The sequence below is a fragment of the Melanotaenia boesemani genome, chromosome 10, assembly GCF_017639745.1.
Source record: "Melanotaenia boesemani isolate fMelBoe1 chromosome 10, fMelBoe1.pri, whole genome shotgun sequence".
Classification (NCBI taxonomy): Eukaryota; Metazoa; Chordata; class Actinopteri; order Atheriniformes; family Melanotaeniidae; genus Melanotaenia; species Melanotaenia boesemani.
In genome coordinates this window covers 26,209,000-26,226,488 of record NC_055691.1, presented here as the reverse complement: position 1 = coordinate 26,226,488, position 17,489 = coordinate 26,209,000, and the positions used below count along the sequence as shown (strand labels likewise).

Here is a 17,489-nt window from a genome sequence, read left to right as displayed (position 1 = left end):
GCATCATTTTTTAACTGACAAGGCGTGAATAAGTGCAGTTTGACAACTCTTTTCTTTGTGGCTAGGAAGCATGCAAAATGACTGTTTATGAAAAATAAGTACTAATTTTCTCTTGTCTTATTTAGTCTGTAGGCTAAAAATATGCTAAAATTACTAAAAGGACTCAGCTGCATAGAATGCACATATCTTATTAACAAATGGTGCATGCCTGAAATGCAAAAAAAATACAGAAAAGCACCATTAACAACCCAGTTTAGTTGATAATATCTCTAAAAAGTAAGGAAACATAAGATTTACATTTTGAATAACATGCAATTACACTCATGCACAAGTTCTTTGGTACACTGAGATTTTTCATTCCATACAGACATAATATGTTGGCAACCTGAGGCTGAGTGTGGACACTGATTTACTGTGGTCAAACTGCTGCTAGGTGGTGCTAATGGTGCTGTCTCTGAGGGAGAGATGGTACTATAAGTGCAGCAGCCCTATGTACGTATTTACCAAAACCATAAAAATGTAGAACCATGTCAGATTATATGCAGCAGTTCAGTTTTGAAACTCCCCCATCTGTAAAAAATGTGCAGAATGTTGTGCTTCACATGTTTGCTGAAATAACAGCAAAGACTTTTTATCTGTCTCCCAGGCCTGCAGTAGTGAGGCACCGATTCTTAATATGAAAATGTACAAGAGCGAGTGCCCCTGTGCTCGTGTATATTGCCATACATCACATCATTTAACACTTTGAACCGTCAGAAAAGTGTCACTCAGTCTCTCTCTTGATACCTTCATCTGTCAGGCTGAAATCATAAATACAATCATTTCCCCAATGTTAGCTCTTTATTCTGTCAACCGTTTCAAAATATGGCTGTGCCTCTTCATTTCCGACACATGAATAAGTGAAAGGCCATTAATATGTCTCTTTCATTACACTCTACCACTCTGCAATGCCAATAAGCAAGCCAAGAGCTGCATGTTTGCTGGGGTTTGGTTCTGATGTCCGATTTGTAAAGCAACTAAGATATGTTGCCATGTCTGCATGAGAAAAAAAAAGAGATTTCTGAGAAATTATATATATTTTTTTCCTTTATATAAAAATAAATTAATTATAAATATCACTCATCTAACCTTCTTCACTTTGATAAACTGTAAGCATCATGTAAAAAGATTGACTAAAATGAGTCAAAGAGAATTCTAAGCTTTTTGTGAGATTATAAGTTCAGTTTTCTTTTCTAAAGATAACCCTGTTGTTTGACAAACACCCTTTTTTTTCTTCTTTTCTATCACCCCTCCCAAGACAAGATTAGAGGCAAAACTCATCAGTCTCCTTGGCTGTTGTCTGATAAACTTTTTATTTGAAGGGTGTCCTGTCTTGTGTCTCTGGTGTCTTCCTCCAGTGCACTTCTGATTTGAAATATAGCCTTACATAATGAGGGAGAAAAATAGAGCGGTGTTGCACCCCTGAGCCAGTGTCAGCTTAATCAATCATCTGATCAAGGCAGGCATGCTTGCTCTACTCGCTTCGCATCCGCCACATCCTTCCCCCTGCTCAACAATGTGACAGCAGCATAATTCATTTTAACTCAAAAATTAAAGCAGCAATATCAAACTCGCCCTTGCTCCTTTTTGTGGTCTAAACACAAGGTAGTGTGTTGGGCTGACGGAGATTTTCTATTGTCTCTTTCTGTAGGTGCAAATGATTATTTTATCTTGCTTGAAGAAATGAATATATGTAAGGAGAGATTAGTTGCTACTTTTTACAGTGTACATTTTAATTATTAGTTTGCATGTTTAAATACGTGGGCTGTTGTTATACAGATGTTCACCCTCCCTGCTGATCATGCAACAGGCGTGGAATGTAAGTGTGGGGTTGATGTTGTCATATTGCAGTAGGTCAGGAGGTCAGAGAATTCTGGAGGAGCTAAAGCTGAGCAGAAGGAATGAAACTTGGCCTCTTCGCTTGGCAGTGAGAGATTCCTTCTGGCTTTCGGTCAAAAAGGCGGTCTTCTCCACAGCCTAGCTCCAAAAGTTATTTCATGCTCTTGTTGATAAATTACATGCAGAGTGCTGTACTGGAAATATTAAAACTATTATTTTTTCTATTCTTTATTTTCAACAAAGTTTCTGCATCTGATTAGTCCACATGTAAGTTCTTGAATGGTTTTAGAACTTTTTAATGCACTTTTGCCTATACATCCACGTGTTTGACTTTTGATAACTGATTGACAGGTTTTAATGGGTTTAGCAGCAAACATGAAATTCACAGACTCATTGTAGAAACAAACAAACAAAAAAAAAAATAAATAAAGAGAGAGAATCAAGACTGGCAAGACAGATTGGAGCAAAACAAAAAATAGGTCATGGGTGAAAAATGAGCTTATTTGACACTAATAATGACATCATTAATAGAAAAGGAAAGTGCATTGTATATTGCAAATATTTATACAGCATTTTATTGTATGGCAGCCCTACATCAGGCTACAGGACTGTTTAGAGGCTATAAAATGTTTTGACCATTGAAATGCATGGCAGAGCCTTGCTATTGCTCAGTATGACTTTATAGTGCAAAAAGTAAAATGGTATAAAGAGCAAAAGATAATGACCTATTCACTAAAAGAACTCTGAAGGTAGCAGCCACAAAGACAGCAGGCTATAGTATACTCCTTAAAATTTAAATCTTGGAGAACTTATCTATCTATCTATCTATCTATCTATCTATCTATCTATCTATCTATCTATCTATCTATCTATCTATCTATCTATCTATCTATCTATCTATCTATACTTTGTATATGGTATACGGGCTAAATAAAAAAAAAACATATAAATACATAGAAAACAATATACATTTGACCTAGTTACGTCTGTGAATTTACTTGTCTGTTAGCTGTCTGGCTCTGTGCTTAGAGAGTAGGACCATGTCAAAGTCCACGTGCATTGGCTTGGAGAGGCGTGGCTTCGTTTCTCGGATCGCCCGCTGATCACACGCAGAAAGCATGGCGCTTGTAATTTCTGTCTAACAAGCAGGGGCATCGATGCCGGTCGCTTTTTGATGGCAGCGGTACATAACAACTGTATCTTTAAACGTATTCTCTCCAAACTGCTGTCACTCCGCTCTTTTAGCAGGCAAAGCGGAGACCCACGTTGCTCTGTGAGTAAAAGGAAGAGTCCTTTCATCAGCTCAAGCAGACTACTCAGATATGCAGTCCGCTCCTCCACACAGGATGGTGAAGATTACGATGGTGATGGTGGTGATCTTAATAAAGATAATAAAGTGCAGTCTGACAATCCCTGTTTGACTTCCTGGGCATTAAAGTTGGGTAGTTTAATGGCCAGGAGCAGCCTGCAGTCTGCTGCTTCTTCCAGAAAAAGGCATTCCCACTGAAGGAATTTGCAGTGAATATTAAATGCATCGCTGCTGCTTTTGACTGAATTTGCAACATAGATGTTGTAGGTGATTAAAAAAATATTAGACATGTAGCTTATACCAAACGGGAGCTTTGTATTTTGTTATTAAAGACAAAATGGCAACCCTAACCACAGGCTTTAACAATAAATAGATATTTATTTCACTTAAGTGGCTAAATGGATTGTATATTCATGTAAATGCCTGCCAACGTGTATTTGGACCATTTTGGACAGATTTAAGTTTTAAATGTAGTTGCAATATATAGGCAGTGCTATCCACCAAATTTTATATGATATAATACATAAATGAAAAGATCCACCGAATAAGGTTAGACATTAATAAAATATCCCAATTCCCATGTAAAAACTGCGCAGGGTCGATCGGCTTGGATTACTTTCAGGCCTACATCTATTCTTCGGCTATTGACAACCTCTCCCTTTCAGCTTGCATGACTGGAGCTCTCACTAGCGCTGCTAGTGGACAATCAGACCTACACACCCACCTCCAGACACACTCGCATTTCTCATTTCTTACTTCTAGTCTAAATTAGATAGCAAGACGTAGTGTCGGAGCTCACAGATCGCAGAGAATTAGTTTTAAGTACTAGCTGTAGTTAAACAGTAAATCTGAAATTCAACATGGAGTCCCCTCCAGATCCAGCGAGCGACCCTGGCAACAGCGCCTCGGAGCCGGCTACCCCGGTCAGGGAAACCCCGGTAAACCTAGAGACGCTCCGGAAAGCGGACCATCCAGCCCCGATTCGAAAGCAGACCTGCTCAAGCACCAACAGAGGTAAGCGGGCCGCATTTTTCATTTTTTTACTGGATGCAGAAGACATTCCAATCGAGGAATTTTTAAATCCAACTTAAAAAAAAATAAAAAGAATCAAATCGCGAGCTCCTAAACAACTGCACCCTGTCTAAATTCATCCAGGCACTCTTACATGCTGCTTTAAAAAAAAATAAAAAATCACAACCACCGCGGCGTTTGTCCGCTTGGTTGTGTTTCGGTGTATAATGCTGGTGTTAAGGCTCCACTGACAGCCCAAATCATGGGGGGTGATACGGTCACAGATGTCACATTTACTCTGACTGCAAGATTAATCAATTATCCAGCAACTCTCAGCCGACCAGTAGGACCTTCTCGTCACATTAAAACGGGCCAAACTGTGCGCTTTCGACTCGATATTGTCAAAGTGTCGAAAGTGAACTTTGGGAAACTGTGGGTTAGTTTATCGATCAGTCCCGTTCTGCTTTGTAGGGACGTGTCATCCGCTATGCCTCGCACAGCTCATAGCGCCGTCTGGCTGGATTTTTACATCTTCAGCTAGCAGATTTAGGCTTTTCCTATGTGCAAAAGACGCCCGAGCAGCTGGAATTTGTTTAGTGCCAGCAAACACTGTTGCAAGCGTTAATACGCTGCACGGCTCTTGCAACTAACTCTCCCACCACTATCATAATTAGACAATAAAACTAAACAAGCCTTCAAATCGGGCTGTCAGAAGTCTGCGCGCTTTGCTGCATGGAGGCTAGTCCTTTTTATATAAAAAAAAACATGATTTATCCATCACGTCCCGTCCATGTTGTACAGTACAAGACAGTATTTAACCACACCCCCTCTCGGCTGTCTCCAGTACAGGCTAACCGGGCTCACCCAAGTTCAAAGAAATAGTGCCTTCTCTGCTGATTCTTTACAGAGTTGGTGTAGTTAACATGGCAGTAAGGCAAGGGGTGTAGGTGTGACAATTAATTCATTGAACGATGGTTCAGTGCGCACTCCTGTGCGCAAGTGTATATTTAGAATGTGATATGGTGAATGTGGAATGTAAGCTGGTTATGTAACAGGTTTAGCCATAAACAGAGGCGCGCAACTGAGAGCAGAAATCATCATCGCAGATCTTTTCACTTTGTAAAATAGTTAATCAACTCCTCGTTATTGCCTCGGTTGTTTAGTTTTTAAAAAACACTCCACTTTAGAGCGTATTTACATACCAGTCAAGCGAATCTGTGTGACTTTGTGTGTTGGCACATGCAGCCCGAGCGCTTATGTAATAGTAGGGCAAAGACAGGTAGTTGGGAGGATTCCTGGATTGATTTCTTTTTTTCACAAGTCTGACTTTGAGACACTCCTAACCTGCTGACCCATATTCACCCCACCCTTTTATGCACAGGATTAAAGTGCGTCTAGAAAAGAGAAAGACAGGAAAAAGAACGCCTTTGGTCTGTTATGTAATGCTGAATGGGTGAAAAAAAATCACTGGGACAACCTCTGCACTATTAAAGGAGTTTTTCCGCACTCAATCTCTGCAGTTTTTACATAGAAAATGAATGGTTGCTGGAAGTATTGCAATGGAGGGCTTAGAGAAAAGTTTTAAAAAACTTTTTTTTTTTTTACTTAGTGTAACAACATCTGCCTGAATTTGATTATCTTGAAATTCCTAAATATACTTGTTGGTCAGTCTTTAACCGTGTAGCTCTAACAGATCGTGTAACATCCAGGATAAGCAGATGATTACTTAATTTCTAAGTGCGTAGAAAGTAAATGCAAGTTTTTTTGTTTTTTTTTCATATTTTTTTTTAAATTTTGGCTGCCATCTGGGGCTTTGATGTTGTATTAAATATCACAACGGCAATGTACTGCAGTCTGCCATCTCAGATATTCTCTTAAAAAATGTTGGCGTGTGTTTGCAAAAGCATTGAAATTCTGAAAGAGTGTGTCATATGTCCCTTTTACTGCACCCCTGACCAGGGTCTAACAGGAGGTGTTTTACAAATGTAATAATGTAGAAATATTCATCTCACAAGAGGACAGAAGAAAAGCTTGCTTTCATTAAGAAAAGACTGCCTAATTGCTTTATGTAATAAAATGTTTATGTAAAAGTACACATGTCCTATTAAGAGGAAACTGCTGCTGGATATAACTGAGCCACTGCTGACTGCAGTACAGCTTGAAAATAAACAAAACAGTTTGTTTGTTACAGACTTGCAAGACATTTTTTAGGATTAAAGTTCTATGCTGAGACTCCAGCTTTTGAGGACAGCCACAGAAACCAACATCTGTGAGGCTGCAGACACTTTCTTAAGCGCAGTTTCCCTCTTTATGCCAGCAGTATTAGACATTCTGAGGATGCACATTTCTTATCTTGCATGCAGAGAGTTTACTGTTTTAACCCTGAGTGCTAATACCTTTTAAGTACAGTAGAAAGGGCTTACTTCAGCAGAAGTTATGCAGCACCGTAAAACTTGAGTGGGCTAGAGAACAGAGCTCTAAAGGCTGAGTGTATCATTACTGGAGAGAAGAAAGAGTGTTACTTTCATATTGCAAGACCTCTCCCTTTGCAGATTTAGAGACAATCAATATTAATGGTTTGGTTATGTAAGGGAATGCTCTTTGTAGAGGTGTGAAACCTCATAGTTGCATAGGGAAACTGAAGTGGAGTCCCGGTGTTCGCGGGTCTCATTAAACATCAGTGTTTTATGGTGTTAAAAGTGTGTCCGTGTTTTAGCATGTCTAACTGTAGTGCAAATCTCCACAGAGCAATACTGACTGCTATACAGGTCTCCTGATGCTGTATAAATGCTTGTTATTTACTCTGACAGAAATCTGAAAATCCCTTTCCTTTGTTCACGAGAAAGAGGCCACTCATAAAGTAGCGATAACATTATGTTGCCTTTAAGACCTGGAAAGTTGTTGACAGTTGATGTGTGTTTCTTGCAGTGGCAAACAGTCAAGTGTACTCTGTGTATTATTTTGTCTTAGTGTCATATCCACGTTAAACACATTCTGGCTTTTTCATACTAAATACAAACTCCTTTCTGATTATGTTGCAATATTTTAATGTTATTTTAGATTCTTGTCAAATGTATGTGCTTGCCTAAAATAAAAAGGAAAAGCTGTTTTGAGACTTGGTTTCATGGTAGGACAGAACACCTGACGCTGCAGTATAAAAATATTCAGTTTCCCTTTTAATGAACACGTAACCAGGCTTTATCCAGCAGTTTTATTTTGAGATGCAAAATTAGAACTCTCAGCTATTGTGGCAGAATTTACTTAGTTTTTTTGGTTTGATTTGTTTTGTTTTGTTTTTTTCTCCTTTACAAAAATGTAATTTTTTTTTTCCATAAATTCTCAGGAAGGAGTTTGTTGGCATGGGGCTTATATGTCACTGAAGTGAACAGCCGCATCATTGTGGTTGTGGCATTCTCAAATTTAGTAAATCAAGGCTCTGTTCTCGCTGGAGAGGATGAAGATACAGGTAAAGGGTTATCGCTGAGCCTTCAGCAGGCACAGATTCAGGGAGTTGAACTTTCTTGGGGATGATTACTTATAAATTAACATCAACTTTCAGTCCTGTTGTATTTTTTTTTTTTAAATGTTTAAATGCAAAAACTTTATTAAAAAGGTGTCATTTGGTGTTGTTGATTAAACATTTCTCAGGGATTTTGTCAGGTCATAGGCGTGACTCTTTTTTTCCTGCTGTCAGTTCAAAATGAACTGTAACAAAACAGGAGATGTGGACGAGCTGCTACCTTTCAGAGCTATGCCTTAACTTGCCTTCATTTCTAACTACCAGTTCAAACTTACCTTACTGACAAACTATACAAAGAGCTTAGCAGGGGTGGAAACGTTAAGTAGGGGTGCTATAAGGTGCAACAAGTGGCTCATGCCAGCTACCAATTTAAAGCACTTTAAAACATTATGATGATTAACCCATTCATAAGGAGCCACTTGATTGAATTTTCAATATAATGTTAATAATAGTGCAGTACTAAGTAAAATAATCAATATTACATTAGATGACGGTGCTTACAGACATTTGTATTAGACTGAAAGGACATGCTGTGAAAATATGATTAAACATAATGTGAATAAAGCTAAAATACATTACCTTGTCTGTGGATTACTGACTGAAGTATTGTTCATTCTGGTGAAGATGATAATTTCCATGTTCAGTTTTTTACAACATCAGTAGTTTGTCTTTACTCACACTTACCACAGAGTGATTGTTTATAAAGCTGCTGTCCAACACCGTATGCATGGGTTGTATCCTTTTAATAATGACAGCCCATTAACATTGTGAGCTAAATCCTGTTCATGCTATTAACTACTGCTAGAATAACCTTAACCAGATTACCTTTTCCCACAGGTGTGTGGGACGTTGTTACAACAGGTACAGCTGTCAGTGATCACCATCACTGATAGCAGCATTTGTAAATATGAACCTGTTGTTTTGAACGATTTAAGGACTGAAATATTGTGTGGAAAATTTTAGCCTGTTTTCAAAGAGAATTCTATTATTTATAAGAATCTGAATTACTTTTCAATTTTTATGTGGGTTCCCTGTACCATCTGTGTCCAAGTAATGTATGACGGCTTGTTTGTGTTATTAGTAGACTCAGATTGTTGTTGGACCAAAGACAAGCTCAGATAAATTTTCCTGGCACATCCATTTTGGTTTTACACGGGACGGTTGCTTGATAGGATTTCATTGCACCTGTTTTATTTTGGCCAGTTAAAAAATACTATGGAAATTACACAGTTGTGACCTAATGTCAGCAACATGGTTTCTATTTCAAGAGAGCTAAGGTGGTAGTTTCAGTTTGAGTTTACAAACCTGGTGTAGATTTATAATTATGGCAGTTTGTTTTGGTATATGTAGTCCTCCATGTATGTCATCTTTTCAAATTTGAAACTTATGAAATAATTTTCACAGTAACTTCATCAGGGTTGTGCGCAGTTAGTCTTCAAAACTATTGATTAGCTGGTAGAAGAAATACTAGTTGGGAAAACTTGCCTTTTAGACTAACATGTGACAGCTTTGACAAGAAAGCTATGTTTATTGATGCTTGTAAATAATTTTGTTGCGTCACATTGTGGAAAACAATGTTAAAACATAATTTTATGCTGTATTCAAGAGAGTTTTCTTTTTAAATTTCACATTTCAGGAGACTTTATGTAGGAAGGTGGGGATTGATTGGAAGTTTGATAATGCTTCATTTTAACAGTTGCAACACATTTAAAAGTGTTTTCTTTGTGACTATCAGTTGGTCTAAATGAAAAGTTGTGTGAAGTTGATAAGACTTTACTTTAACATAGACAATGGCATATTTATAGCATACTATTTATCTGATGGCATTCCAAGATGATAATACCAGGATTTTATTGGGCTCAACAAGTGAAAGAGTGGTTCAGGAAGCATGAGACATAATTTTTACGCATGGATTAGCCACCATTAGCCCATTGAGAAACTTTGGGAGGTGCTGGAGAAGGCTTTGTTCAACCAGACTTGTAAAGGTACACAGAAATAAAGTAATAGAAAATGCTCTCTCTCGTTATTGTAGCAATAGGCAAATAGAAATAATTATATATATATATATATATAATCATGGAAATGCTTAAATAATTGAAGTTGTCTGAAGTAAAAATGACTATGAATAGTGTTAACATTTTTTTCTTAAATAAGCGTTGCTCTATAAGAAATAATGAAGGTTAAGGTATTAAATTGTCCTAATCCTACCAATTTCTCCTGATTTCTCATCACCTTTTATTCCCATTTACAGATTTGCCTGTTTCATTGTCATCAAGTCTTTCTAGCTTGATTAGTTTACGTTCTATTATAATATTAAGTCTTGTTTTGGTTAATTTTAAACAATACATTTTTTCTTTTCGTACAAATTAAATAAAAAAATCTATGTCCTTTTTATGGTTTCTGTAATCACTCAGATAAGCTGAGATAAAAGTAAAATTTTTTTAAAAGAAAAATGATTGACCTAACTTTGAATAGTAGGATAAAAGTACAATATTCTTTTCTAAAATTTGTGGAATAGAAGTATATTAAAGCATGTGTATGTTGACTAACGTGTGTGTGTTTGTATTTTTGTAGATGTATTTCAACAGTTGCAATACATAGATGTGGTCTTTCTATTGTTTATACAGGAGTTTATCTCTGGAAATACAGTTACTCCGGTTTACAATTTTACGCGTCAGTCTCTGCTTCAACCACCAGCTGCCAATGATTATGCGCGATTAGAATAACTTAGTTTCACAGCTATTTTTTAAATTATTGTCCCAACCCAACTTGCAAGTTGCACTTCAAAGTAACAATGACTTTTTTTTATTTAGCTTGGTTGATCTGACAGCTTTGATTTTGTTTGGTGCTGGTGATGATGGATGGTTTGATTTTTCTCATGTGAAGCGACTGATGACCATTGAATTTATGATTTGTGGGTTTTTCTTTGTTCAATACATCTTTTATTTATTTATTTGTTTTTAATTAATTGTATTATTATTATCATTATTATTAAGAATATTTATTTATTTATTTATTAGGTGACTGTGTGAAGTCTGTATAAGTAACCAGATTAGCAAACTTCTCTCCATCTAAATCAACTCAAACCTTAAAACTTTCATAGTGGTTTAAGTAAACACTGTATTATTATTGTGGATTGTTGCACACTGTCACTTCTGGATCAGTCAGTTAGATGGCGTTGGTTCAGCTAAGTAGTCCACGAGGTGATCTGGACCGTTTTGGAAAATGACTGTTTAGCAACTGACATTCAAAGCAGAGAGTTGTCACTTCGACTTTGGACAGTTCTCTGATGCTGATGTGACATAAAAACAAATTAAGCACAAAAAAATACACCAAAACTATGACATTTTGTTAGGTTTTCCATTGCTTTTGTAGACAGTGTCTCAGACCATGTAGTCCTCAGACACTGTTGGTCATTTCCAGCGCATGAAAATGGCAACTGTTTCAATGAACTTTTGGCCTGATAGCCTTAAAGTTCATGTGACTGAAATCTACATTAATGTCAACTATGTCCAGATTTCCTGCATCTATATTTTTCTTAATATGATGCAGAAAATTCAATTTAGTAAGGTTCAAGTGATATCCATGTGCTTTTAATCAGTGCAAGGGTTGTATAAGTAGTTAGTTTGTGCTGGCACATTACAAAATGGTTCAAAATGTAGATGCACAACCCACATTGAAAGGATTTGACAAAATAGCTGCTCCATTTTAAACTCACCCACAAAAATGCAAACCTCAAACAATCTGGTGCTGTTACATTGTTTCATACCTTTTAAATCAGATTAAACATTCATTTGGGGTGTATTGAGCTTAGTGCCCTGCAAGCTCTATTAGGCAGTGCTAATTAAAAAAAAAAAAAAAAAGTTGAAAAACTTAACTGAGAGTAACTGTGAAAGTTTGAACCTTGTGGGACAGTTTATTTTGGAGTTTCAATCACCAGTGGCCTAACTGGGGCTGGCGAGGAAATTTCAACTGGTGACAGACACCAGATTTGATGTGAAATCTCCAGTGGTGAATGATAGCTTAGATCTATGGCCCATTTACAGAAGTTTGTATCTTAGATAGAAAAATTTGAATAGTTATGACCGGAAATACTCCAGATGCATTATTGGAGGGCGTTAAAGGAGTCTAAATTTAATGTGGTACACTGTGACCTCAGTACTCGTGCTGCTTGGCTCCATGCTGCTCTGCGCCTCTCTGATATGAAATGGGCCTCTCAGAAGAGGCCGAGAGGGAAAGCGATGATGAGAGGGGTATGAAGGATCACTCTGAGGAATTCTTATGTCACATCTAGTGCCAAGCCTTTCACATCTCCACCATTGTGGATGGTGGAAAGTCTCCGAGAAGGTAGGTAAGCCCTTCATATGGAAAATCCTACTGCTCAGGAAGTTTAACCCACAATATCTTTTAAACCATCACTCCGTTGCCCTTGAACAAACTTACACTGAACACGTATTCATGCTGCTTTACACCGTTTGTGAAAACTCTTCAACACGTGTATGGCTGCACACTTAGAAAGTGTATTATATAACACAAAACCTTTACTTCCTCATGCAGGCGACAATGCACTGACATGTGGTAAATACTTGAGAGGGAAATCAGGATGATCTCACAGCCTAGGAGGTTCCTCCAGACACTGTGCGTATGTCTGCATTAAAACAGGAAGAGGTGATGTTGTAAAATCTAAACTGTTATTTAAGCAGCACACCTCAAGAGCCTCTTAACTGGTATTTATCTTGGGTTCTGTAGGCTAAGTGGCCAGCTCTCTGCAGCCCTACTTTGAAGACTTTCTTGAATTGAATATGACATTAGACTGAAATAAAATGGAAATATCTGTTGCACATTGCAGCCAGTCTTCAGCTAGGCAGAATAAAGCATGTGCTTATTTGCTTAGTAATAATTTAATTTAACAATGTCTGCACTTAGATTCCTGGAGCTTATTAAATACAAGAATATTGTAGACACAACAGTCTGTAACAGTACTGGCAAAGGCACATTTCACATATCCCACTATTATTACAGTAGTATAAGGGCATTGCCTTACTAAGTTTATTTGCCACCTGAAATAAACAAAAACTTTTGGAGACATGTGAGATGAAACAACTTGAAAATTAGTGTCATGTCTGTTGGCTTGATTATTTTTGTTGGAATAACAAGGAAAACTTAATCTCATAAATAAAAAAGGGAGAGATACAGATCCGTCCCCTCCAGGTACTGCCACCACTTAATCGAATTAGCTCCACTCGCAGGCTTGACGGGCTCTTCAAACACCCCTGGTGACTTCTGAGTGCCGATTACAATCAGCTACTATTTTCAGCTTTTGATTAAAATCTGGTGAGGCTGGACAGATTTTTTTGAGTTTTTTTAACTGCAGAACTAAGTAATTATTAACATTGCAGCTCAGCTCTCTCTTTCTTTTTCTCTCTTTTTTTTTCTTTAGCCATTTACTAAGGGCCAATAAGATGGAGTAGTTAAACAATACCCGCAAGTATTAATCATGTAGAATCACTCTGTGTGAAATTATTATCATGGTCTTATTGAAAAATCTTATACTAGCCATTGTATTATACGAACGCAGATGTTTTACAAACCATTGTGTCCTATTAGGCAAATCTGAATGTAGAATATTTGTAAAATCAAAGAGGTTATTTGTATTAGTTTCTCATTGTGTGATTTGGTCTGTTTCACAAAAAACTGAGTCTTTGTTAGTCTAGTTGCTAATACAGATTTTCTCATGTGGCAGACAGCAGTAGAACTAAAACAACTCTTTACTCATAACATAATAGAAGATGATCTCAATTGTTCAGGCCTCACACAGTGTGTCACAGAAATATTGTTATATGCTTGTCAAAGACAATTCTGCTCTTTTGTTGCTTTCAAAAGGCAGCTTTTGAATAAGTCGCTAATGAATATTTGGTTCTTGTGCATGTCTGAGAATTGATTGCTTCAGGAGGCGTACCAAGACAGAGTGTGGCACGATGGGGTTCAATCAATGTAGCAATGCCTCTGTGCTGCTTTCTGACAGTGATTGAAAGACAGAGACACTTCTCACCATGTATGATTCTGGAATATTTATTCACTGACAGATATCTGTCTGATCAATCAATATTTGCAGCTTTATTTTAGTAATGCAGTGCTTAAGAGGCAATAATTAACGCCATACTGGGTTGTTAAAAGCCTATTTTTATGTGACAGACCGAAATAGACATACAGAAATAGGAAGATAAAAACCTTTGCTTGAGGTTGGAAGTGGCAAATCATGCAGGCGGTTCTTATAGACTGCACTATGAACTTATCAGAAAGTTGAGACTTTCTAACTATTTTGGTCGCCTTTATGTTATGTTAATGTGCAAATCTGGAGTTTTTGGGTCATAGCAAGTTCAAGTAAACTTTTCACAAAGATTTTTAAGTTAATAAAAGTCCAAAACCAACAAAAATGAGAGATTATTTTTTTTATCTATTTTTTATTTATTTAGTTACATTTATTTCCTTTTTTCCAGCCTTTTAAATTACTGTTGACACAAAATTTCCATTAGCTTTCTCTCTCCTTAGCAGCTGCATTTCAGTCTCTTTTTAGGTCCCAAGTATGTTTATGTAATTGAAATATAGTATGAAACTGTTTAAGTGGGGGAATATTCATCCAGTGTCATCTTGTATTAAACAAGTATGGCTTGTGATGCTCATTAATTTCTGCTTGCTCCAGTTGCGGTGTTTGGGCTCTCTTTGCTGGCTTAGTGCCACAGTGTCTTCTGAAAGAGCCACTTTATCTTTGTCAGGGGCAGGTGGAAATTCGTTGCACCCTTCTAATTGGACAAAGTGCCTTTCAAACTCTTAACCATCATACACAGATCAGATTATCATATGGACCAGGTGTTAACAGAGATTTTTCACCTATGTCTTTCCTCTATGCTCTTGTCTGCATCTTTTGGTTGATTTTCAGACTCTCTCTGAGTTCTGTCATCTTTTAAACTCCATGCAGACAAGCAGATGATGAGCAGCTCAATGAATACTGTTCTATATGTTGTGGTAGAGGCCAGTCACAAAAGATTGCAATTGTTATTTTGACTTTTTAAATCAACTTCTGCTTAAAATTTTGCCTGGTTTGACAGATTATGCAAATTTTTGGCTAAATAAGATACTTAAACAAGTCCATCTTTAATTTAAAGCCTTATATACCTGACCTTCTGTAGCCCGTTGTACAGAAAGATTTGCACAAACTAGAGGCAATTTGAGGCTGCAGGCTGGCTCAGGGGGCTTTAAGGTCTGCTGTTTAGCTTGGGGCCAGACCTCACTTTGCTCATAAAAGTATTGGGTGAACTCTTCAGATCAATTCTTCATCTAACAGTCAACCTGTGAAAAGACCTGCACATCGGGTGATGCTATTTTGTCTGCCTGAGTCAGTTAAAAGCATAACTGTTGAATTTTGAATGAGTCCGGGGAGTGCAGCAGACTTGTGATTGATGTAAGGGGTGAGGTGGTCCAAGAATATAGAGATGAAGCATCTTTTTTTCCCCTCTCTTTTCATATCTAAAATATATCTATATATTTAAGGACTAAAAAATACTGTTCCTTTTTCGATTCAGTTTTTATTCAGTAGTGTTTATGATTAATAAAACAATCTAGCCTTTAGTGTCCCAGTATATTTTAGTACTTAGACACCTCTGTCCACATAAACATATGATAGTATTGTAAAAATTTCACTAGTATTCCATCAATTTGATTGATTGCCTTTATTGCTACACTTTGGTTGATCACCTTCAAAGTTGTAAAATGACTTTGGGTATTACTGTAGTGATCTGGTTGCATGGTAGTGTACCCTCAGGCAAATCCTTTACTGATCTTAGCTTTACCAGATAACGTGGAAGAGTCCTGCTCCCACTGGACCCAAAATTCCCTCAACTCTTTGCTGTCTCTTATGTTTCCTCAAATGTGAGTTACTGCTGACTGATAAACGTTCTTTACTTGCTTGTCCATCATCAGAGCCTAAACAAATCATTATCATTATCAATAAGTGCCCACCTCCAACTGGACAAGGGGTCCACTACAGGTTATTGTCGGCAGTGTTGGTAATATTATGGTTGATGGGCTAATTTCTGTCACTGTAAAAAAAATAAAATAAATAAAAATCATATAGTGCTTGTGCGGCAGTAGGAAAAAAAAGGTTTTCTGTTTATTAGGATAAACAATATATTTTCTTTCTGCTGAAACAAAAGTTATTCATTACTGAGGATGCATTGGTGCACAAAATGTAATCACATCTTATCACAATGTCCTTTGAGAAGTGAAAAACTAAATCAGTAAGATGAAGTTATGAATGCATTCTCACCATTCCTTCCATACATCAGGAAAACAGGTGAAATTTTGACATCCTCAATTGCTTATCTTGTCTGCATGTTGTCAGCACAGATGTACTTTGCTATGCTGATTTGATTCTGGGCAAAGGCGAGTGGACAGGAGAGATTGATGGTGGTGTCCCTAGTCAGACAGATAACACCTGATTCTGCCTGCAGGGGGCTGGTCCTGCTCACTCCTCCCCCTCTGCGCCTCAGATGCATCGAAGGCTGTGCTGAGGAGGTGAACCGTTCCTTCAGTCAATGCAAATTCAGGGCCACATTCAGAGTCGATCCCAGGACAATTGAGCCAACGTGGCCCTGAGCACTCTGCACTACATGATCCATGCATCAGCCACACCTGGGAAAAACCCACACAGGCATGAGGGTCATTTGTTTAGCACAGGTGCTTCTCATATGCACACACTTACACACACTTGAGCATGTGCTCAGAGACACACACATGGCCAAAGGCAGACATACATGCAGAGACACAGGTGTTAACGAAATACTGTCTATTCATTTGGTTATATATTGGAAAAATTGCTAGTCTGGATTGATAAAATTTCAACCGTAGCTATTAAAATGGGTATGAAGAAACACTACTAACGTAAAAATTCAGGATTACAAATAGTAGTTGGTGGTAATAGTTATTGCAGGTTGTTCTGGATTATCAGTGTCTTGTGGTTGTCAGTGGATCAAAGTCTATGACTTCCTCAAAAAGGCAAAAGTAGAGTGTTGCAAAAGACTAAAACAAAAAGAGTTGTGCAGCACAGGTTCTCCGTGTGTGAAGCATATGGTGAAAATATGTGTATAATAGATCTCAGTATTAACTGAAGCACATGCTGGGAGTGTTAGTGGATAGTACACAGCAGTGAATGAGAAAAAGCAAAAGTGAAGCAATGACCTTCTGTCCCATCATTTACCCTCCCACGCCCCCCACACTGCTCCCAAATTACTTTGTTTTAGCCAATTAAAGGAACCAGCTGAGCATCAAGCAAGCTGCCATTTTTTGCCCACCTAGACCCATGTGACCTTATCGCTCTGTCATCGGCAAACATAGATGTAAGTAGGAATCTCCTGCGTGTCATTGCGCCACTTTAGACACCACTGTGTTCCCTGAGATTAATGCTGCCATTCTTCCTCTGACTTGCAAGAGTTGGCTCTCTAATCTCTTCCTGGTTATAGTGCTGCTCACTGCATGAGCCATGGCGACAGTGGTGGTATCGTGTAAACCCATACACTATAGTGATATTTCCCAGATCACTGCAGGTACGAAAGATGATCTGTTTCTAAATTTGCAAGGAATCTATTGTCACTTGCTATCTTATTTTCTTGTTGCTGATCAAGATACCATATGTTGAGAAATGGTCCTCTATCCAAAATCCTTTAATGGCTCAATGATAGAAAGACAGCATACAAAACAATGCCATGGCAGGGA

At 37.7% G+C, this 17,489-nt stretch overlaps 1 protein-coding gene across 1 annotated transcript in view; it reads left to right on the top strand.

Moving 5' to 3' along the window:
* The first annotated feature begins 3,924 nt into the window (after positions 1–3,924).
* roraa (RAR-related orphan receptor A, paralog a) overlaps positions 3,925–17,489 on the top strand; it is a 193,940-nt gene continuing 180,375 nt past the window's right edge. Inside the window, exon 1 of the mRNA XM_041996412.1 lies at positions 3,925–4,201. Within this exon, the coding sequence (XP_041852346.1) occupies positions 4,048–4,201 (154 nt within the window). The 5' untranslated portion in view covers positions 3,925–4,047. The remainder of the gene's footprint in view (positions 4,202–17,489) is intronic.